The 25,374-nt window shown below is 42.8% G+C and overlaps 1 protein-coding gene across 1 annotated transcript in view; it reads left to right on the top strand.

Annotated features, from left to right (window-relative positions):
- The window catches only part of LOC115106977 (solute carrier organic anion transporter family member 1C1-like), a 73,191-nt gene that overhangs the window by 24,462 nt on the left and 23,355 nt on the right, over positions 1-25,374 (top strand). The window contains exon 3 of the mRNA XM_029630241.2: positions 4,157-4,298. Coding sequence (XP_029486101.2) covers positions 4,157-4,298 — 142 coding nt within the window. The remainder of the gene's footprint in view (positions 1-4,156; positions 4,299-25,374) is intronic.

Below are 25,374 nucleotides of genomic sequence, written 5' to 3'. Positions count from 1 at the left end.
CGACAATGGGCCTCAGGATCTTGGCACGGTATCTCTATGCATTGAAATTGCAATCGCTAAAATGTAATTGTGTTCGTTGTCTGTAGCTTATGCCTGCCCGTACCATAACCCTACCGCCATCATGGGGCACGCTGTTCACAATGTAGACATCAGCAATCCGCTCACCCACACTCAATTATTTGCAGGAAAGAATAGGTTACGTGCGTGAAGTGGATCTCAAGTAATCTATGAACTTTTGAACATCTTGGCCATCTACTGTTATAATCTCCACCCAGCACAGCCTGAAGAGGACTGGCCAACCCTCAGAGCCTGGTTCCTCTCTAGGTTTCATCCTAGGTTCCTGCCTTTCTAGGGAGTTTTTCCTAGCCACCATGCTTCTACATCTGCATTGCTTGCTGTTTGGGGTATTAGGCTGGGTTTCTGTATTAGCACTTTGTTACATTGGCTGATGTAAAAAGGGCTCTATACATTTTTGATTGATTGATATTGGTTCCTTCAATCAGGACTACAAGGCACAGGGAGAACCATGACCAAGGTTTTCTGACCCATTTTCAAACCCCCGAGAGAGATTACAGAATTGAAGCCATGATTAGCTTAGAACAACAAAAAGGTTGTATTCTTCACGTGTCTTTTGTCTACCCTGAGGGAATTAGAGAACTAATTGACTGTTGGGCCCAGGCAGGAGAGAGGAAAGGAAGGGAAGATATCTCTCCTTTCTCCTGTCTTCCCTTATTCCTGCCTTTCCTCTCCTACCTCTCCTGCCCAACAGCTGCTCTGGATTTGACTGTCTGAAAATGAATAGAGAGAGGAGGGTGGGAGATAGAAAGGGGGGAGAGAGAGAGAGAGACACAGGGAGACCCAGACAGAGGGAGATATTGGCCATGTCCAGATACCCGTACTTGCTTCCTAAATAGTAGTCCGTTTGAGTATGCAAAATAAAATAAAAAATTGCGTTTGTGACATTTAGCAAATCGAGTATACTTTAAATGCCAGGATGGTATATTTATTTCATCTAGTAGAATTCGTTGCACACTATTGAGGAAGATAATCGTCTTTTCACACCCACATGTGTTCGACAACAGCTGATAATCAGAATAGGGGATGTGCTCCACAAAAATGTACGAATGGCGAGGAACAAGCGTGATTTCGCATTTGATGGCGCCTTCTCAGTATGGATGAGAAGTATGTTGATATTTGTTGCTTACTGCATACGTTTGTACTAAACAGTATGTTTTAAATATAATGTAGTATGGTTAGAAAGAGGGGGAGGTTGTTAATGAGGCATACGCTATTGCAAGCGAACAGCCTTGAAGGTTCATTAGGAACCCCCTGACCATTTTGAATTACAATGCACTTGGGAGAGATAATGTCCCATCCGACCATGAATTAAGACCCTGAATTATCACTTGTCTTCCAGTTGTGGTTGCAAGCCTGAATTGATGTTTATCTCTGTAATTGGGCTTGTGCTTTCTAGTGATTTTTGGCTGGCTGCCAGTGTAGATCATACATACTAACGTAAACTCTCTGGGGTGTTATCATTCATGAGTTAATTTCTTAATGCCTCAAATGAACAATAATGGTACCATAACGGATTGCTATGTTTTGTTTGTTTTATAGTTTTGACTGGCTGGATGGATTGATGGTGTGTGCTGTAGCCTGTATGCAGAACATGCAAAGGACATCACTGCTGAGGGACTCCATTAAAACACTCGTTTAACCAGCCATTTAATCCACAAATGGTCTCCTCTTCAACTCTCACTCTCTGTCTCTCTCTCTCTCTCTCTCTCTCTCTCTCTTTCTTGCTTTATCTCTCGCTCTCACTCTCTGGTCGTGTTCAAAATCTGTCTTTCTTACCACTTACTAAAACTACATACTGTGTACTAATCATACTATTTAGAACGTACTGTTTAGTAAAACTGTATACAGTAAGCAACAAATATCAACGTACTAGACACACCCATACTAAGAATACGTCATTTAATGCAGTGGTTCCCAAAGTTTTTCACTCAGACCCCCCTTCCAGCATTGGGGGAACATCCCGCATGTGCGTGCCACTCCTATTTCAATTGGCAGAAGCACTGATCATGACACAAACCGTTCACACCCCTCTTGTTGGCGGAGAGAACATTTTGCAGGTTTCAAACTTATTTCCTGCAATTCTACAATTTCTTTCATGGGATGCAGACATTTTGCAGTTTTAAAGCTCATTTTCTTGCAATTCTATAAAAAAGTGTCTAATGTGTACTCAAAATGCCTTCTATTTTGAGTATGAGTATTCGGACACTGCCTCTTTCTTTCTGTCACAGTGCCACAGGAACGTCTGTATAATGTTCGGGTTTTCAGTTATTACAATGCCAAAGACATGCTCATTTCAATGTGTACTAGAAGAGTGTTGTGGTGCTTTTCAAAAAATATACTGAACAAAAATATAAACGTGCAACAATTTCAAAGATTTTACCGAGTTACAGTTCATATGAGGAAATCAGTCAATTTAAATCAATTCATTAGATCCTAATCTATGGATTTCACACAAATGTGAATACCGAATACAGGCCTAATAATGGCCTCAGGATCTCGTACCTGTATTTTTGTGCACTCAAATTGCCACCGATTTAAATGCAATTGTTTTTGTTGTCCGTAACCGATTCCTGCCCATACCATACCTACACCGCCACCAAAACCTCTACCCCACATAACGCCATACAAATAGTCTGCGGTTGTGATGCCAGTTGGATGTACTGCCAAATGCTCTAAAACGACTTTGGAGGCAGCTTATGATAGAGAAATTAACATTAAATTCTATGGCAACAGAGCTCTGCTCTGGTGGACATTCCTGCAGTCAGCATGCCGATTGTACGCTCCCTCAAAACTTGAGATATCTCTGGCATTGTGTTGTGTGACAAAACTGCACATTTTAGAGTGGCCTTTTATTGCCCCCAGCGCAAGGTGCACCTGTGTAATGATCATGATGTTTAATCAGCTTCTTGATATGCCATACCTGTCAGGTGGATACATTATCTTGGCAAATGAGAAATACTCACTGACAAGGATATGAACTAATTTGTGTACAAAATTTGAGAGGAATAAGCTTTTTGTGCATATGGAAAATTTCAGGGATCTTTTATTTCAGCTCATAAAACAATGGATCAACACTTTACATGTTGCGTTTATATTTTTGTTCAGTGTAGTTTCCCGGGCTAGTCTTTGATGTGGAAAAGCCCATGGGAATGTGGACGTGCCGCTGTGAGAAGACAAACATTACTCATTGTGAGAGATGGGTGTTGCTAGTCGTGAGTGGCCCAGAGCGGGAAGACTGATGCAATGGATGCTGGAGCTCATCTTTCCTAGCCTAGTCCCCGATCTGTTTGTGCTATCTTGCCAACACCTTGTCACTAATTTCCAAACATGTTTGGCATGACAGTTCCATAAGGACATCAGAAACAGACTGGGACACACACTGGGTTCTTCAGCTGTCCCCATAGGATAACACTTTTTGGTTCCAGGTAGAATCATTTTGGGTTCTACTTGGAACCAAAAGGGTTCTACTTGGAGCCAACAAGGGTTCTTTTAAAGGATATCCCATGGGGACATCCGAAGATCCCTTTTAGGTTCTAGATAGCACCTTTTTTTCTAAGACTGAAGGCCAATCCATAATGTAGAAGTTCCCTCTCCTAGTCAAAACCAATCCTTTCTTCATCAGTTGCTAGGGTTGAGTCATCGGTCTCTCACATAAGGAGCCATCTTAAGTCTGATGTAGACCCTTAATCCTCTCTTTGTCCGGGTCTTCCTCAGTACCCTGTAGTTACAGATACACTCTGCCTTCCTTCTCATCCTCCATCCCCCCTTTTCCTTTCCCTCTTCTATCCTCCTCTCCTCTGTGCTTCTATGATGTAGGCCTAGTTGAATATTAAACAGGAAATGTGATAGCAGGAGCTAAAATAGGCTAATGAGCCTATGAAAAGTAGAACTGTGGTGTACATTAGAGCAACACAGGGGTAACTCTCCCTCTCTCTGACGATGAAAATCTGGATACAAGTACAACCCGATATGTATTAATTATTAACAACCAATATCTCTTTCTCCCCATCCCCTTTCTTCTATGTCTCACTTTCTGCCGCCCTCCTTTCTCCTTTCTTTTCCCCCTCATGCTCTTCAGATGTTCCTTGTAGCTCTGTCGTTTGCCTACTTTGCCAAGGCCTTGTCTGGCAGCTACATGAAGAGCACAATAACCCAGCTGGAGAGGCGCTTTGACATCCCCAGTTACCTAACAGGCGTCATCGACGGGAGCTTTGAGATAGGTAAGTAAGTGTCTGCGTCAAAGGTCCCCATCCCCCATGTCCTCACCTCGTCCTCACCCCCAGGGCTATTTTGGGCTTCCGTTCTATCCATGTTGTTGTGAAAGAGAATAGATGTGAATGAATGGGTCACCAAGGCCTTCTAGGAAGTCTCATTTATCAGGTGTGTGTGCACAAAAAAACTATCAACCTTGTGTGCACCAGATTTCCCACAAAGGTTAGTATTTATTAATTTTGAACTTGTGGGAAAGTGTACAGCTCAGACCATTCGTACGCACAACTTCTAGTGGTCGATCAATTGTATTGCAAGCAAATGTTGTTCTTATGGGGGAGATGGTGTTTGATGCACGAGAATAATTCATTAAAAAAATGCAAACATCTGCCTAATGATAAAACAGATGCATTAGATGTTGTTAAGAAGATATCATAGCAGCATGTAGCCTAATATATTTATTTTATTATTTGGCCTAAATCATAATCATATTGCAGGACATGTCTCTCCTTTTCTGACATGACTGGTTTATTCCCGCTACAGAACAAATATTAGGCTACCATTTATCCAACGCTCATTCAATAGCCAAGCGTGCTCAAAAGTAAATAGACCGGTAGCCTACTTAAAATATTTGACATTATGGGTAGGCTAAAGTATTGCTGTGTGGTAAGAGGGCAACATCATAGCCTATTTAATCTCAGAGCCTATACCAAGGAAGGAGATATAAACACAATGATATACTGATAAACAAAATATTGAACAACAATTTGTGTTTTGATTAGGAGGTGTTGGCTGAAGCATTTACTTCTAAATGGTTTGAATAGACAATCAATCTTGCAGAATGCGCGGCCAGTGTTTGGCTCTCGCTATAGGCGGCATGCAAGTCACTGAAACATATTCTGCCTACACCTTTACAGACATCTGATCAATCTTACCATTGCACCTTCTTTGAGAAACTGTCATGGCCCAGTTCAATCATCAAATTCAAATCACAGTGTATTGGTCACGTACACAGATTTGCAGATGTTATCGCATGTGCAGTGAAATGCTCATGTTTCTAGCAGCGAATGGCGCCGTTTCCCCCTACTGTGGATTCTGTCTCTATGGGTTTGGTTAAGGTTAAGGTAAGGGGTCAATTTTAGTTTATAATTAGTCATTTTGCAGTGTCCTCGTAGAGTCTCCCTTCAGCCCAAGCTTTAGGAGTATATAGAAACACCTCTCTACCTCAAGCCTTTCTTTTGGCGGGGGGGGGGCTAGATCAGCGTTAATAATACAGACAGATTGTGGCTTCCATCAATGTGTAATTGTCTGCATAATTTCCAATCCCCCAAGTATTTCTTATATGTATATAAAATATATACACTACCGGTCAAAAGTTTTAGAACACCTTCTCATTCAAGGGTTTTTCTTTATTTGTACTATTTTCTACATTGTAGAATAATAGTGAAGACATCAAAACTATGAAATAACACATATGGAATCATGTAGTAACCAAAAAAGTGTTAAACAAATCAAAATATATTTTATTTCAGATTCTTCAAATAGCCACCCTTTACCTTGATGACAGCTTTGCACACTCTTGGCATTCTCTCAACCAGCTGCAGAATGCTGTGGTAGCCATGCTGGTTAAGTATGCCTTGAATTCCAAATAAATCACAGACAGTGTCACCAGCAAACACCATAACACCTCCTACTCCATGCTTTTACGTTGGGAAATACACCATCTCACAAAGACACAAAAATCTAAAATTTGTACTCATCAGACCAAACAACAAATTTCCACCAGTCGAATGTCCATTGCTCGTATTTCTTGGCCCAAGCAAGTCTCTTCTTCTTATTGGTGTCCTTTGGTAGTGGTTTCTTTGCAGCAATTCGACCATGAAGGCCTGATTCACACAGTCCCCTCTGAACAGTTTATGTTGACATGTGTCTCTTACTTGAACTCTGTGAAACATATATTTGGGCTTCAATTTCTGAGGCTGGTGACTCTAATGAATGTATCCTCTGCAGCAGAGGTAACTCTGGGTCTTCCATTCCTGTGGAAGTCCTCATGAGAGCAAGCTTCATCATAGTGCTTGATGGTTTTTGCGACTGCACTTGAAGAAACTTTAAAAGTTCTTGAAATTTTCCGTATTGACTGACCTTCATGTCTTCAACTAGGGGGCAGTATTTTGATGTTTGGATGAAAAACGTACCCAAATGAAACTGCCTATTTCTCAGGCCCAGAGGCTAGAATATGCATATAAATGGAAGATTGGGATAGAAAACACTAAAGTTTCCAAGACTGTCACAATATTGTCTGTGAGTATAACAGAACTGATATTGCAGGTGAAAACCTGAGGAAAATCCAACCAGGAAGTATCTCTGTCTCTCTGTTCCATTGCATGCCTTCCCTCCATTTATATCAACCAGATTCCTATGGCTTCCACATGGTGTAAACAGACTTTAGACATAGTTTCAAGCTTTTATTATGAAAAATGAGCGAGAATGATCACATCGCGTCAGTGGATAGCTGGGTGTCCTTAGATTTTTGCATGCGCGAGCAGCTTGGAGCAGACCTTTTCTCTCTCTCTCAATTAAAAAAGCTACCGTCCAGTTGAAATATTATCGATTATTTATTGTAATAACAACCCGGAGGATTGATTATAAAAAACGTTTGACATGTTTCTACGGATACTTTACGGATACTATTTGGAATTTTCATCTGCCCGTCGTGACCTGCACGAGCCTGTGGATTACTGAACAAAATGCGCCAACCAAATGGAGGTTTTTGGATATAAAAATAATCGTTATGGAACAAAACAAACATTTATTGTCTAACTTGGAGTCTCATGAGTGCAAACATCCGAAGATCATCAAAGGTAAGCAATTAATTTATTGCTTTTCTGACTTTCGTGACCAATCTACTTTGCTGCTAGCTGTTTGTAATGTTTTGTCTGCTGAGAGACCTGTCCTAACATAAACTCTTGGTTTGCTTTTGCTGTAAAGCTTTTTTGAAATCTGACACGCCAGGTGGATTAACAACAAGCTAAGCTGTGTTTTGGTATATTGCACTTGTGATTTCATGAAAATTAAATATTTTTTGTAATTTAATTTGAATTTGGTGCTCTGCAATTCAGAGGATGTTGACGAAAATGATCCCGCTAAAGGGATCGGTGCGCCAAGAAGTTAATGTAATGATGGACTGTCGTTTCTCTTTGCTTATTTGAGATGTTCTTGCCATTATATAGACTTTTACCAAATACTGTATACCCCCCTACCTTGTCACAATACAACTGATTGGCTCAAACGCATTAAGAAGGAAAGAAATTCCCCAAATGTACTTTTATCAAGGCACACCTGTTAATGGGAATGCATTCCAGGTGACTACCTCATGAAACTGGTTGAGAGAATGCCAATGCCATGTGCAAAGTTGTCATCAAGACAAAGGGTGGCTATTTGAAGGATATAATTTGATTTGTTTAACACTTTTTTGGTTACTGCATGATTCCATATGTGTTATTTCATAGTTTTGATGTCTTCACTATTATTCTACATTGTAGAAAAAAATACAAATAAAGGAAAACCCTTGAATGAGTAGGTCTTCTAAAACATTTGACCGGTAGTGTATATGTATTTATATATATATATATATTTTTTTTACTTTATTTATTTTCCCCTAACCCTACCATCCTTCCCCTAATTGGAGTAAACTAATGGAGAACAACACTTGGGCTTCTACTTCCAGCTTATACATACTATATGCATTTTACAGACACAGTACATTTTACAATAGTTATCTTTTGTTTGTTTTCAGTCCCATCCTTCAGCTACCCTCAACCCCTCCCATCTATCCCCGAAGACCATCTGATATCGATTCTATTCTCCAACTGTGCTGTTTCACAAAAGTTCTGAACCTGCTGGCCATGACAGAACACTGATATTCCTGTCTTGCAGGAAATCAGGCACAGAATGAGCAGTATTGTTGGTGGCATTGTCATGCTGGAGGGTCATGTCAGGATGAGCCTGCAGGAAGGGTACCAAATGAGGGAGGAGGATGTCTTCCCTGTGACGCACAGCGTTGACATTGCCTGCAATGACAACAAGCTCAGTCCGATGATGCTGCGACACACCGCCCCAGACCATGACGGACACTCCCCCTTCAAACCGATCACGCTCCAGAGTGCAGGCCTTGGTGTAATGCTCATTTCTTCTGCGATAAACGCGAATCCAACCATCATCCCTGGTGAGACAAAACTGTGACTCGTCAGTGAAGACCACTTTTTGCAAGTCCTGTCTGGTCCAGCGAATCTGGGTTTGTGCCCATAGGCGACGTTGTTGCCGGTGATGCTTACAACAGGCCTACAAGCCCTCAGTCCAGCCTCTCTCAGTCTATTGCGGACAGTCTGAGCACTGATGGAGGGATTGTGCGTTCCTGGTGAAACTCGGGCAGTTTTTGTTGCCATCCTGTACCTGTCCTACAGGTGTGATGTTATGATAATTTCGTTATCAATGTTCATAAACTTCAAGTAATCTACTCAGTCTGCAACCCAGAGTTTGTAAGATTCTGGTTGAATGAAACAGACAAGAATCCCAGCTTACAATAATCAAAATGTTTATTCACGAGAGTACTCTGAAGTCCATTATACAAAGACTTCCATTTTATACCTTGCTCCTTACTTACGCACATACATGCACACAAACAGTAGGTGAGTTGTATCCTTCTCCATAGTTCTCACCACTGTGTATCACTACCCAGCCGACAGTTCCATTCCGCCGAGATTAGGGAAACCTTGAGAAGTACTCCCTGTCCTATCATAAGTTTCTCAGAGTTCTAGCCAGGTCGGGTCAAACACAGTTGAATTGTTCTCTGTATTTTCTTAGGCACACGTATTTCTCTCCCTTACAGGTCTCTACTGAGCCTAGTTGGACTTACATTTAATACTTTAATTATTCCTTATACATGCTACATAAACTATAATCCCTAATAGTTAGGTTTCAGGGTAGAATTGTTTAATCATTATCTTTAAACATATAAATTATTTTATCAATCCACCCTTAATGACTAAATAATACACACGGATATATGAAACACTATATGGAAAAATAAATGTTATACAAGAATAAACCAAACCAATACCTGTATTTACATTCAATACTCATCAATGACTGTTCTAGGCCTATGTCCAATTATAACTCTTCCTGTTAGGATTTTCATCATAATCTTCATGAAAGGAACCGTCTGTTTAAACATTGAAGATAGTCTCATCTAACATTGGCTGCTCGTGGAAACAGAAACAGAAACAGAGCCATCTCCTAGGTCTGGAGATCTGTATTCGTCCTCCCACTGGTCGGAGCTAGGAATCGGTCCGTATCTCACCATCTGTTGCGTCATTGACCTCTCCAGAGTCCTGGAAATGAGACCTTGCATACACGGAATCAAACAACAGCCACACAATTCCAACACAGTCATACAGGTGAAGGTTGCCCACAACACAGTGATTATGACATTTTTCCATTTCCCAAACTGTCAAACCAATTTGTTAGAGAATTATCCACCCCAGAGTTCTCTGCTAATTCGTAAGCTAATGTGGTTAAACCAGCCAGGGCCTTGGTCACTGATCCGTCTGGAGCTGTGTTATCGGGGATAAAAGTACAACATTCTGATCCGAATATCACACACACCCCTCCCTTCTCAGCCAGTAGCATATCCAATGCTATTCTATTCTGCCCTACCATCAAACTAGTTGCAGCTGTTTGTTCTGCTAACCCTTTTATCGCATCTCTAGTATAGTTGATGAAACACTGTTGGTTATAGTTTATATCATTTATCCAATCTACATTTTTCTTGAGAGTTGACCACCAGAAGATGCTTGATTCCAATCCAGCTAATATCTGATTTTTTAGCTTTGAACTCATCAGGCACCCCCTTGGAACCCCAATGCTATCAATGTAAACTATTGTCAAAGGACCCTGACGGAGCACTCCTTATCTCTCTTGGCACTAGGTCTTTGTCTGATAAGGGTGAAGGGCATGCCTAACTGTACTAATGCACAAATACCGGTCCAATTTGTAGGCAGGTTAGGCCACAGCTTCATACCTCCACACAACCACCAGACATCCGCTCTAGGTCTTTTTATCTTACTGAAGTCCTCGGAACTCAACCTACCAGTCAGGTCCCTCATTGTCTCGTAGGTTGTAACATTTTCTGTTCTATTGCATGTTCTTACTTCCCCTACGTTCCTTCCGTGTGTGTTGTATCGAGCCATACAATAATGGTTTCCTCCTGCAACTGTGAAAGGGGGAAGTCTGGATGTAATGTGCACATGGGGATACAGATAATGCAGATCAGTGCAATTGTCATTGTCTGGCTTCCCTGCCTTCATGAACAGCTTTACCATACAGGCCATTCCCCTGGCTGAATTAATTCCATTGAGTGGAAAGGGGATGGTTGTCAACTGAGGTTTGGCTGTGGCGCAGGCATAACATTCTTCTTTAGTTACTGATCTAGCTGTATCCTGAATCCATTCCAACCATAGGTAGGAATCCCCAAACCCAGTCTCCACCACAATCACTTCCTTAAGATCTTTCGTCTGAACTATCCACACCGGTCCTTGGCTCTGGATGACTACATCCGTTTTGTCAGGGGAACTGCTTGGACTGGCCGTAGAACTATCACCGGCTCTAACCTCTGCTACCCGGAATGGTACCGTAGTGTCGACCGAAACCTGGTCAAAACCAACATACCATAACCCGAGATCCTCTTTCTTTATATTTCTAATGGTAATTCGTACCTTTATGCAATACTTCCCTTGCTCCGGATTACAGTCAAAAACCCTCAACTTTACTATACTCAATCTGTTTCCATATTGGGTGTGTGAATTTACATCTGTGTGAGCTATGACCTGATTCCATGAATTACACGGGGACCTGCACAGATATCTTCCATAAAGGCCCATAGTTCTAGACTGCCAAGGGATCAGAGACCCCATTTGGTCTACATAGAACTCACCTGAGACATCCTTTCCTTGCTCTACTCTCACTTCCTTTTTACCCAGATTAACCTTTATACTTATTTTACACCATAATATGCAAATAAATTCATTAAAAATACTACAATGTGATTTTCTGGATTTTTTTTCTCATTTTGTCTGTCATAGTTGAAGTGTACCTATGATTAAAATTACAGGCCTCTCTCATCTTTTTAAGTGGGAGAACTTGCACAATTGGTGGCTGACTAAATACTTTTTTGCCCCACTGTATCTAAACAATGACTTAGGTAGTATGGGCAACTTATCCTTGTACCAAATCTCTTCTGAATCCCTCTATTCCTGTTTTAGGATGTGCGAGTCCTTCTAATGCCCTTGCTACATTCCTCTGTGTCCATGCCCTATAGACTTCTATCGTGTCTGGTTATGTTCCGTCCCCAGCTCTGGGGTTGGGTAAGGTTATGAGTGGGAATTGGGGTATCTTCTCATCGTCATCTAACTATTCTGTGTCACTTCTATCTTCTCTCAATCCTGGCTTATTATGAGATTCTAACCTTCGTAACACTCCAGGTCTCCTGCTCCTCACTCCCAGTCTCTCCCTCTCATTCTCCTCAAATTCCTTCTGCTCTCTCTCCATCTTGCTCACTTCCTTCCCCCCCTCCTCCTCCTCCTCCTAATACTCCCAAACCATCAAGGTCGCCTTAGGGCTCAGCATAGGGTGGGGGAGCCCTTCTCCATCTGCCTTTTCTACTATCTGTCTGTTGCTCTTTCTTATAACAGTCAGTATCAAATATGGGCTGTTTCCAAATATTGTCTCCCTGTCTGCACTCATGGATATTGAGAAAAATCAACATGTCAATGGTAGTAATCTCTAAGATTATTACCAAGTTGATCAAGTTTATCTCGATACCCTCAATGCTCCTGAATCACCACAGATGTCATATATCCCTGTCCTGTTGGCTCAGAATATGTTAGGTGCCTCCTAAGAAGAGGTAGGTGCAGGCGTCAGGAGCAGGAGAGAAAGGAATTTCCAGTGGCACAGTCTTTTTTTATTATAAAGTCCCAACCCAACAACAACAGGTGGGGTAACACACCCCAACGAAGTCGCCACACATAGGGAAAATCACGAAACACACGGAGGAGAAACCTCTACTCCTAATACAGTACCAACAGTACAACGACTGTGAGAAAAGAAAACCTGTGGCGCAAACAGGCACCCCTAACAGAGCAAACACGCACCCCTAACAGAGCAAACACAGCAAATAACCCCCCCACAAAGACTAGCAGGCAGTGGAGGTTAATAAACCCACTGGAATTAACTAATAGGATACAGGTGTAACCAAAAACAGACGGACACAAACGAAAAGGAAAAACGGATCGGTGGCAGCTAGTAGGCCGGCGACGACGACCGCCGAGCACCGCCCGACCAGGGAGAGGAGCCACCTTCGGTGGAAGTCGTGACAGAATATGTCCTAAATACTTAACACAAGTCTACCATTATTAAACTTATTCTTGCTAACTTTATAACCTTGTTCAACAACAAAATATAATAATAGTATTATATCAATTGCACAGCCTTGTGTTAAATTTCTTACACTGCACACAACAACAGCTGATTACCTAAGGGAGAGTAAAACTTAGCTAGGTAATGTATAAAAATACTACTAAAGGTTAAAAGATGAAATAACATTTCAAATGACATAATCAGATCAAAATCACTACTCAGAAAAAATATTGTACTCTTATGGTCATAGGAATATAGACTTAAGGAAGCCTACCCTCAGTCAAAGGCTATGCCCTTTTCTTTCTTCTCATTGGTTCAAATTACAAATATGTCAAAGAACTATAAACTCAATCATAATTACCAATTGCACAAATTACCTTAAAATCAGTATTACAAATGATCTTAAATTCATTATCCAAATGGCATTCCCATGAGGCTGATCAGACCACACAGGAAAGCCATGAAAGAGGTCAAAAGTCATACCACCCTTTCAAAGAAGTGTTTCTAACTCTATTAGACAAATTAAAGAAAAACCGTCAAACATTTTCTGCATGTTGTATCCCAGGTTCCCAGAACATTCCTTTATCAAAATAATTCACGTGTTTTAATTCAAATTAAAATTCCAAACGTGTGTGTGTGTGTGTGTGTGTGTACCCCTTTAAGATATTGAGGCTCTAGGAATAATTGAAATCTCCTCAAACCCAAATGCAACCCCTAGGTTAAAAACAAACAAAACATTTCCAGGCCTTTTCAATTTGGTAGAAATATGCCTCGATCTCACTCGCTCCCTTCAAGATTACAGCCCCAGAAAACATTCCAAAGAGAGACAATGAAGCACTCCTTTTCCCAGAAAAAAAACCCTCAACCACTTGGTCAGCATTTCATTATACTACACCAATTCAGAAACCCAGAAGTTGACCACAAACAAAACCTAATAATAATGATACTTCCATTGTACTCCCTCCAATCATTAGTTTTAAATTTCCTCAATGGTTATTTGTACTTAATTGAACATGCGCTACCCTTGGATACAATACTGTACTTCAAATCTATGAAATTCCCCTAATTAACATATTACTTGACTTATTAAGACTTCCGGCGCCGACAGAGATGGCCGCCTCGCTTCGCGTTCCTAGGAAACTATGCAGTTTTTTATTTTTTTACGTGTTATTTCTTACATTAGTACCCCAGGTCATCTTAGGTTTCATTACATACAGTCGAGAAGAACTACTGAATATAAGATCAGCGTCAACTCACCATCAGTACGACCAGGAATATGATTTTCGCGACGCGGATCCTGTGTTCTGCCTTTCAACCAGGACAACGGAATGGATCCCAGCCGGCGACCCCAAAAAAATACGACTCCGTAAAAGAGGGAAACGAGGCGGTCTTCTGGTCAGACTCCGGAGACGGGCACATCGTGCACCACTCCCTAGCATTCTTTTCGCCAATGTCCAGTCTCTTGACAACAAGGTTGATGAAATCCGAGCAAGGGTAGCATTCCAGAGGGACATCAGAGACTGTAATGTTCTTTGCTTCACGGAAACATGGGGCTCACTGGAGAGACGCTATCGGAGGCGGTGCAGCCAGCGGGTTTTTCCACACATCGCGCCGACAGAAACAAACATCTTTCTGGTAAGAAGAGGGGCGGGGGCGTATGCCTTATGGCTAACGAGACGTGGTGTGATCAAAGAAACATACAGGAACTCAAATCCTTCTGTTCACCTGATTTTAGAATTCCTCACAATCAAATGTCGACCGCATTATCTACCAAGAGAATTCTCTTCGATTATAATCACAGCCGTATATATTCCCCCCCCAAGCAGACACATCGATGGCTCTGAACGAACTTTTTTTTACTCTTTGCAAACTGGAATCCATACATCCTGAGGCTGCATTCATTGTAGCTGGGGATTTTAACAAGGCTAATCTGAAAACAAGACTCCCTAAATTGTATCAGCATATCGATTGCGCAACCAGGGCTGGAAAAACCTTGGATCATTGTTACTCTAACTTCCGCGACGCATATAAGGCCCTGCCCCACCCTCCTTTCGGAAAAGCTGACCACGACTCCATTTTGTTGATCCCTGCCTACAGACAGAAACTAAAACAAGAAGCTCCCACGCTGAGGTCTGTCCAACGCTGGTCCGACCAAGCTGATTCCACACTCCAAGACTGCTTCCATCACGTGGACTGGGATATGTTTCGTATTGCGTCAGATAACAACATTGACGAATACGCTGATTCGGTGTGCGAGTTCATTAGAACGTGCGTTGAAGATGTCGTTCCCATAGCAACGATTAAAACATTCCCTAACCAGAAACCGTGGATTGATGGCAGCATTCGCGTGAAACTGAAAGCGCGAATCACTGCTTTTAATCAGGGCAAGGTGACTGGTAACATGACCGAATACAAACAGTGCAGCTATTCCCTCCGTAAGGCTATCAAACAAGCTAAGCGTCAGTATAGAGACAAAGTAGAATCTCAATTCAACGGCTCAGACACAAGAGGTATGTGGCAGGGTCTACAGTCAATCACGGACTACAAGAAGAAAACCAGCCCAGTCACGGACCAGGATGTCTTGCTCCCAGGCAGACTAAATAACTTTTTTGCCCGCTTTGAGGACAATACAGTGCCACTGACATGGCCTGCAACGAAAACATGCGGACTCTCCTTCACTGCAGCCGAGGTGAGTAAAACATTTAAACGTGTTAACCCTCGCAAGGCTGCAGGCCCAGACGGCATCCCCAGCCGCACCCTCAGAGCATGCGCAGACCAGCTGGCCGGTGTGTTTACGGACATATTCATCAATACCTATACCAGTCTGCTGTTCCCACATGCTTCAAGAGGGCCACCATTGTTCCTGTTCCCAAGAAAGCTAAGGTAACTGAGCTAAACGACTACCGCCCCGTAGCACTCACTTCTGTCATCATGAAGTGCTTTGAGAGACTAGTCAAGGACCATATCACCTCCACCCTACCTGACACCCTAGACCCACTCCAATTTGCTTATCGCCCAAATAGGTCCACAGACGATGCAATCTCAACCACACTGCACACTGCCCTAACCCATCTGGACAAGAGGAATACCTATGTGAGAATGCTGTTCATCGACTACAGCTCGGCATTCAACACCATAGTACCCTCCAAGCTCGTCATCAAGCTCGAGACCCTGGGTCTCGACCCCGCCCTGTGCAACTGGGTACTGGACTTCCTGACGGGCCGCCCCCAGGTGGTGAGGGTAGGCAACAACATCTCCACCCCGCTGATCCTCAACACTGGGGCCCCACAAGGGTGCGTTCTGAGCCCTCTCCTGTACTCCCTGTTCACCCACGACTGCGTGGCCACGCACGCCACCAACTCAATCATCAACTTTGCGGACGACACAACAGTGGTAGGCTTGATTACCAACAATGACGAGACGGCCTACAGGGAGGAGGTGAGGGCCCTCGGAGTGTGGTGTCAGGAAAATAACCTCACACTCAACGTCAACAAAACTAAGGAGATGATTGTGGACTTCAGGAAACAGCAGAGGGAACACCCCCCTATCCACATCGATGGAACAGTAGTGGAGAGGGTAGTAAGTTTTAAGTTCCTCGGCATACACATCACAGACAAACTGAATTGGTCCACTCACACAGACAGTATCGTGAAGAAGGCGCAGCAGCGCCTCTTCAACCTCAGGAGGCTGAAGAAATTCGGCTTGTCACCAAAAGCACTCACAAACTTCTACAGATGCACAATCGAGAGCATCCTGGCGGGCTGTATCACCGCCTGGTACGGCAACTGCTCCGCCCACAACCGTAAGGCTCTCCAGAGGGTAGTGAGGTCTGCACAACGCCTCACCGGGGGCAAACTACCTGCCCTCCAGGACACCTACACCACCCGATGTTACAGGAAGGCCATAAAGATCATCAAGGACAACAACCACCCGAGCCACTACCTGTTCACCCCGCTATCATCCAGAAGGCGAGGTCAGTACAGGTGCATCAAAGCTGGGACCGAGAGACTGAAAAACAGCTTCTATCTCAAGGCCATCAGACTGTTAAACAGCCACCACTAACATTGAGTGGCTGCTGCCAACACACTGACACTGACTCAACTCCAGCCACTTTAATAATGGGAATTGATGGGAAATTATGTCAAATATATTACTAGCCACTTTAAACAATGCTACCTAATATAATGTTACATACCCTACATTATTCATCTCATATGCATACGTATATACTGTACTCTATATCATCGACTGCATCCTTATGTAATACATGTATCACTAGCCACTTTAACTATGCCACTTTGTTTACATACTCATCTCATATGTATATACTGTACTCGATACCATCTACTGTATCTTGCCTATGCTGCTCTGTACCATCACTCATTCATATATCTTTATGTACATATTCTTTATCCCCTTACACTGTGTATAAGACAGTAGTTTTGGAATTGTTAGTTAGATTACTTGTTGGTTATTACTGCATTGTCGGAACTAGAAGCACAAGCATTTCGCTACACTCACATTAACATCTGCTAATCATGTGTATGTGACAAATACAATTTGATTTGATTTGATTAGATTTTGCCCAAGCCTGTTTTACAACATTAAAACCCATTCAGTCTGTCTGCAACCAGTCTCTAAAAGTGCTTGATAGGAAGCCCCATAGCCATCATCACTGTTACATTCTCAAAGAGCTTGAGCTCCTGAATTGGAAAAATCCTATGCAATACACTGACGTATGTCTTGTATTCAAAATTTGAAATGTGCAGGCTCCCCCTCCACTCAGTACATTTGTTGAACAGAAAACCCAAACCTTATGGCAGCAGATCCACAAGGTCCGCCATGAGAGATGACTGTATAGTTCCCTTAAGGAAAAGCACCTTCAGTCAATCTGCTTTTGTTCTGCGTAATGGAAACAGATCATAATGTTAGAATACATTAACTTCCTGCTCAAATTCACTGGTGTTACCAAAACAATATAACCAGAAAAACACAATAGTCAGAAACTATCAAGAATCGTAAAAGTTTTAACTATTCAGACCTGAATCCCTTACAGCCAAATATAGCCCAGCGAGCATAACTAACTCACCTATTCTTTCCAGTAGGCGAAAATATAACCCCTACTCAAACAACATTCTGCCTTACCTCTATCGTAAAATTAAAACACATTTTTCAACTTCCTCTTCTCTTTCAGCTTCACACTTATGAAATGTCCAAGACTTAAAAGTAACATGCTACATAAACTATAATCCCTATTTTCAGGGTAGAATTATTTACTCATTATCTTTAAACATATAAATTATATTATTCACGCAGATGAGCAGGGACCCTGGGCATCTTCTTTCTTTTGGTGTTTTTCAGGTTCAGTTGAAAGGCCTCTTTAGTGTCCTAAGTTTTCATAACTGTGACCTTAATTGCCTACCGTCTGTAAGCTGTTAGTGTCTTAACAACCGTTCCACAGGTGCATGTTCATTCATTGTTTATGGTTCATTGAACAAGCATGGGAAGCAGTGTTTAAACCCTTTACAATGAAGATCTGTGAAGTTATTTGGATTTTTACAAATTATCTTTGTAAGACAGGGTCCTGAAAGAGGGACGTTTCTTTTTTTGCTAAGTTAAAAATAAATACTTTTAGTCCCACGCTTCAGCTCACCTCAAGGGCCTTTCTGTATAGAGTAGACGGAAACCAGGATGCGATGTGTGCCTCTTGTCATGGCTCCAATGCCACCAACCACAGGGAGAGATAAAAGTGCTGAAGCAACTCAGGAGAGCTCCATAGACTAGCCTCGAAGGCCTTTCGGTATTTAACAACTCTCTAATAGCAGGATGTACTCTGTGCCTCTTGAAGTGCTCAAATCATAGAGACGTATCCCTTTTGGTAAACCCTTAGTAACAAACAAAGCAGTTATTCTAGTCCACACAGTATTCTAAGTGAATGAAGGAAAATACAACACACTCACAATCAGAGAGCAGTGAGCTCAGTTTTTTTCAGCATAATAGCTCTCAGCACAAAAAAAATAGTTATTTTCCGTAAGAAATATTTTGAACTAATGCAGGGCACAATGACTCTTTAATACCCTCTACAGGATTGGTGGGTCTCCTGCGGGACATTAGAGCTAATGTAGGCTAATGCGATTAGCATGAGGTTGTAAATAACAAGGAAATCAGGCACATTTGTGCAGTCTTGATACAACATTTCTAACAGAAATGCAAAGGTTCATTGGATCAGTCTAAAACTTTGCACATACACTGCTGCTATCTAATGGCCAAAATCTAAATTGCACCTAGATTCCTAAGTCATATATTGGCCTTTCTCTTGCGTTTCAAAGATGATGGTACCAAAAAAATTATCTTTTACCAGATCTAATGTGTTACATTTTCCTACATTAATTTAACATTTCCACAAACTTGAAAGTGTTTGCTTTCAAATGGTATCAAGAATATGCATATCCCTGCTTCAGGTCCTGAGCTACAGACAGTTAGATTTGGGTATGTCATTTTAGACGAAAATGATTAACTATCTGGTATTTCCAAGTGCTAGGTTGGCCTTAGTCAGAGAACAGTTATTTCAGGAGTTCAGAAGTTTAGACATTCTACAACAGGTTTCTGAAGTGGGACTTTCCAAACCCAGCACACTGGGAGAATAACCTACTCACTCCTCTTAATAATGAGAGCTGATGGAGGTTCTTAAGGAATGGACGTCATCCCTCCATCCTTGAAAAACAACAATTTGTTCAATCATGAAATGGCTGCTTTTGTTTTACCTCATTAAAGTCTTTATTGCCCACTGCTCTCCTCCACTACCCAATTTTCTCTCTCTCTAAGTTTATAACTCTCTCGCTCTTTCTTTCCCTAACTTTCCCTCTCTCTCCTCTATCAACCCCCCCTCTTTTTCTCTCTCTCTCTCACACACACACCCCCACCCCTCTCTCTCACTCTACCCCAACCCCCCGCTCCCCTCTCTCTCTATCCAGGCCACGGCACAGTAATTCAATTCGGTCATTCGATTTGGAGGGTTCTTCTTTTCTTATGATCCAATTTGTAAGCATTACCAACGGAGTGAATGTGAAAATGGATTCCAAATGGTCACCTTCTGGTGATTTGCAATGATATAAGTGAAAGGAGGGTTGTGATTGGTTACGTTGCCTACTATGCCAATTTCTCTGTATTAAATGGGCCATAACATTTAAACTAGCAGAGATCCAACTCTGGAACTTTGATATACCAATAGACACCTTTTACGTTTTCCAAAATGTTGTTACGTTACAGCCTTATTCTAAAATGGATTACGTTTTTTAAAATCCTGAGCAATCTACACACAATACCCCATAATCAAAAGTGAAAACAGTTTTTTTTTATGTTTGCAAATTTATAAATATAAAAAACAGAAATACCTTATTTACATAAGTATTCAGACCCTTTGCTATGAGACTCGAAATTGAGCTCAGGTGCATCCTGTTTCCATTGATCATCCTTGAGAGGTTTCTACAACTTCATTTGAGTCTACTTGTGGTAAATTCAATTGATAGAACATGATTTGGAAAGGCACACACCTCTCTATATAAAGGTCCCACAGTTGACAGTGCATGTAAAAAAAAAAACAAGCCACGAGGTCAAAGGAATTGTCTGTAGAGCACCGAGACAAGTTTGTGTCAAGGCAGAGATCTGGGGAAGGGTACCACAAAATGTCTGCATTATTGAAGGTCCCCAAGAACACAGTGGCCTCCATCATTATTTAGCTAGGCAAGTCAGTTAAGAACAAATTCTTATTTACATTGACGGCCTAGGAGCAGTGGTTTAACTGCCTTGTTCAGGGGCAGAGCGACAGCTTTTTACCTTGTCAGCTCAGGGATTTGATCTAGCAACCTTTTGGTTACTAGCCCAACACTCTAACCACTAGGCTACCTGCCGCCCCTTAAGTGGAAGAAGTTTGGAAACACCAAGACTCTTCCTAGAGCTGGCCGCCTGGCGAAACTGAGCAATAGCGGGAAAAGGGCCATGGTCAGGGAGGTGACCAAGAACCCAATTGTCACTCTGATAGTGCTCTAGAGTTCCTCTGTGGAGATGGGAGAAGCTTCCAGACGGACAACCATCTCGGCAGTACTCCATCAATCACGCCTTTATGGTAGAGTGGCCAGACAGAAGCCACTCTTCAGTAAAAGACACATGACAGCCCGCTAGGAGGTAGACAAACGACACCTAAAGACAAGATTCTCTGGTCTGATGAAACCATGCTTGAACTCTTTGGCCTGAATGCCAAGCATCACGTCTGGAGGAAACCTGGCACCGTCCCTACGCTGAAGCATGGTGGTGGCAGTATCATGTTGTGGGGATGTTTTTCAGCGGCAGGGACTGGAAGATTAGTCAGGATCGAGGCAAAGTACAGAGAGATCCTTGTTGAAAACCTGCTACATAGTGCTCAGGACCTCAGACTGGGGCAAAGGTTCACCTTCCAACAGGACAACGACCATAACCACACAGCCAAGACAATGCAGGAGTGGCTTTAAGACAAGTCTTTGAATGTCCTTGAGTGGCCCAGCCAGAGCCCGGACTTGAACCCAATCGAACATCTCTGGAGAGACCTGAAAATAGCTGTGCAGCAATGCTCAACCATCCAACCTGACAGAACTTGAGAGGATTTGCAGAGAAGAATGGGAGAAACTCCCCAAATACAGGTGTGCTAAGCTTGTAGCGTCATACCCAACAAGACTTGACGCTGAATACTTATGTAAATGTGATATTTCAGTTTTTTATTTTTAATACATTTGCTTTTTAATGCATTAATACATGTGTGTAGTTTGATGAAGGAAAAACAAACATTTAATCAATATTAGAATCAGGCTGTAACGTAACAAAATGTGGAAAAAGTCAAGGGGTCTGAATACTTTCTGAATGAACTGTATATTATTTACAACAATATATTGAAACATTTGCCAAATACATTGGCAGTTCATTCGGAAAAAACATGTTTCTATTTTTCTATTTTAATATATTATTGAAAAAATGTGTTATTGAAATCAAAATACTACTCATATTACAGAGCAAGCGGTAAAGCTTCATATGACACCAATTTTTGCTTTGTAGCACCTACAGATGAGACATGGAGTCTTAAGGGAGGCTAAAAATATAACAAGTTTGATTCAATATTTCTCAATTATGTTTTTAGATACAAATTTCAAATATATGTCAACAATATGTCCTTTTTTCTGCGTTTCGTGAGGAATCACTCTATAGTGGGCATTAGGAAACCAACGGTGCCACTATGTTGTAACTCACCATGGCACCACACTTACAGTTGAAGTCGGACGTTTACATACACCTTAGCCAAATACATTTAAACTCAGTTTTTCACAATTCCTGATATTTGATCCTAGTAAGAATTCCCTGTTTTAGGTCAGTTAGGATCACCACTTTATTTTAAGAATGTGAAATGTCAGAAAAATAGTAGAGAGAATGAATTATTTCAGCCTTTATTTCTTTCATCACATTCCCAGTGTGTGAGAAGTTTACATACACTCAATTCGTATTTGGTAGCAGTGCCTTTAAATTGTTTAACTTGGGTCAAATGTTTCGGGTAGCCTTCCACAAGCTTCCCACAATAAGTTGGGTGAATTTTGGCTCATTCCTCCTGACAGAGCTGGTGTAACAGAGTCAGGTTTGTTGTTCTCCTTGCTCCCACACGCTTTTTCAGTTTTGTCCAAAATGTTTCTTTTGGATTGAGGTCAGGGCTTTGTGATGACCACTCCAATACCTTGACTTTCTTGCCCTTAAGCCATTTTGCCACAAGTTTGGAATTATGCTTGGGGTCATTGTCAATTTCGAAGACCCGTTTGCGACCAAGCTTTAACTTCCTGACTGATATCTTGAGATGTTGCTTCAATATATCCACATAATTTTCCTTTCTCTTGAAGCCATCTATTTTGTGAAGTGCATGATGCTGCCACCCCGTGCTTCACGGTTGGGATGGTGTTGTTCTGCTTGCAAGCCTCCTGCTTTTTCCTCCAAACATAACTGTTATGCAGGTGAGTGAGGACCCAAAAGCGGTTTAACAGAAACAGAGTCTTTTAATGTACAAACAGGGAAAACATAAATCCTCAATCTTTACAGGAGAGTCCCCTTCTAGCAGTAGAGGAGAATAGCAGGGCTAGCGGCAACAGACTGCAGGTCCCTCCAGGTAGGCGTGGGCCGTAGAGGACAGAGACACCTGCTCACACGCAGCATCTAATGAAGAGGCAGATTACGACAGGACGGGACAAGGGCAAAGCAAACGAGAATCCGACAAAGACAGAAGCAGAAACAGAGAGAGAAATAGAGACTTAATCAGAGGGAAAAGAGGGGACAGGTGTGAGAGAGTAAACGAGGTCGTTAGGAGAATGAGGAACAGCTGGGAGCAGGAAAGGACCATAGAGAGAGAGATAGAGGGAGAGAAAGTAACCTAATACGACCAGCAGGGGGAAACGAAGAGAAGAGAAAGAACAGGGACAAGACATAACATGACAATACATGACAGTACCCCCCCCCACTCACCGAGCGCCTCCTGGCGCACTCGAGGAGGAAACCTGGCGGCAACGGAGGAAATCATCGATCAGCGAACGGTCCAGCACGTCCCGAGATGGAACCCAACTCCTTTCCTCAGGACCGTACCCCTCCCAATCCACTAGGTACTGATGACCACGGCCCCGAGGACGCATGTCCATAATCTTCCGGACCCTGTAGATAGGTGCGCCCTCGACAAGGACGGGGGGAGACGAACGGGGGCGCGAAGAAAGGGCTTGACACAGGAGACATGGAAGACCGGGTGGACGCGACGAAGATGTCGCGGAAGAAGAAGTCGCACTGCGACAGGATTAATGACCTGAGAAATACGGAACAGACCAATAAACCGCGGGGTCAATTTGCGAGAAGCTGTCATAAGGGGAAGGTTACGAGTGGAGAGCCATACTCTCTGACCGCGACAATACCTAGGACTCTTAGTCCTACGCTTATTAGCGGCTCTCACAGTCTGCGCCCTATAACGGCAAAGTGCAGACCTGACCCTCTTCCAGGTGCGCTCACAACGTTGGACAAAAGCCTGAGCGGAGGGGACGCTGGACTCGGCGAGCTGGGACGAGAACAGAGGAGGCTGGTACCCGAGGCTACTCTGAAAAGGAGATAGCCCGGTCGCAGACGAAGGAAGCGAGTTGTGAGCGTATTCTGCCCAGGGGAGCTGTTCTGCCCAAGACGCAGGGTTACGAAAGGAAAGACTGCGTAAGATGCGACCAATAGTCTGATTGGCCCGTTCTGCTTGACCATTAGACTGGGGGTGAAAACCGGAAGAGAGACTGACGGAAGCCCCAATCAAACGGCAAAACTCCCTCCAAAATTGAGACGTGAATTGCGGACCCCTGTCCGAAACGGGGTCTGACGGAAGGCCATGAATTCTGAAAACATTCTCAATGATGATTTGTGCCGTCTCTTTAGCAGAAGGAAGCTTAGCGAGGGGAATAAAATGAGCCGCCTTAGAGAACCTATCGACAACCGTTAGAATAACAGTCTTCCCCGCTGACGAAGGCAGACCGGTAATAAAGTCTAAGGCGATGTGAGACCACGGTCGAGAGGGAATGGAAAGCGGTCTGAGACGGCCGGCAGGAGGAGAGTTACCGGACTTAGTCTGCGCGCAGTCCGAACAAGCAGCCACGAAACGACGCGTGTCACGCTCCTGAGTGGGCCACCAAAAACGCTGGTGAATTGAAGCAAGCGTACCCCGAACGCCGGGGTGGCCGGCTAACTTGGCAGAGTGAGCCCACTGAAGAACGGCCAGACGAGTAGGAACGGGAACGAAAAGAAGGTTCCTAGGACAAGCGCGCGGCGACGGAGTGTGAGTGAGTGCTTGCTTTACCTGCCTCTCAATTCCCCAGACAGTCAACCCGACAACACGCCCCTCAGGGAGAATCCCCTCGGGGTCGGTGGAGGCTACTGAAGAACTGAAGAGACGGGATAAAGCATCAGGCTTGGTGTTCTTAGAGCCCCGACGATAAGAAATAACGAACTCGAAACGAGCGAAAAACAGCGCCCAACGAGCCTGACACGCATTAACCTCTTCAGTCGACCCTCTACTTTTTTGAACATTTTGTTAAAAATCGCGCAACATTTCAGCGCCCTGCTACTCATGCCAGGAATATAGTACGTTCATATGGTTAGAATGTGTGTATAGGAAACCCTCGGACGTTTTTAAAACTGGTTAAATCACGACTGTGGCTATTACATAACGTGCGTTACATCGGAAAGCGCAGGAAAACCTGATCACAGAAAATGGAAATAAATATCCTTGCGCCACTTCCAGCAATTGTTAACAGTGAGCCGAATTAGATAAGACCGAGCATTCAACTCCCACAGCATCCCCATGTTGTCGAGTATCTTGTGAATTTAATCATCTTTGATTCTTGGTTGAACCGAAAGAGGGGCACCGCTTACCTCCGGTCTCCGCCAGATCATTCCGGAAGAGCTCTCTCCTGAAATTTTTTCCAAGACGACAGCTAATGATATCTACATCGCCTACGGATGATTTTTATCGCTTATTAACGTTTACTAATACCTAAAGTAGCATTACAAACGTATTTCGAAGTGTTTTGTGAA

Source organism: Oncorhynchus nerka, linkage group LG23, assembly GCF_034236695.1.
Source record: "Oncorhynchus nerka isolate Pitt River linkage group LG23, Oner_Uvic_2.0, whole genome shotgun sequence".
Lineage (NCBI taxonomy): Eukaryota > Metazoa > Chordata > Actinopteri > Salmoniformes > Salmonidae > Oncorhynchus > Oncorhynchus nerka.
Note: the sequence above shows the minus strand (reverse complement) of the source record. Positions and strands in the feature narration are given on the sequence as shown.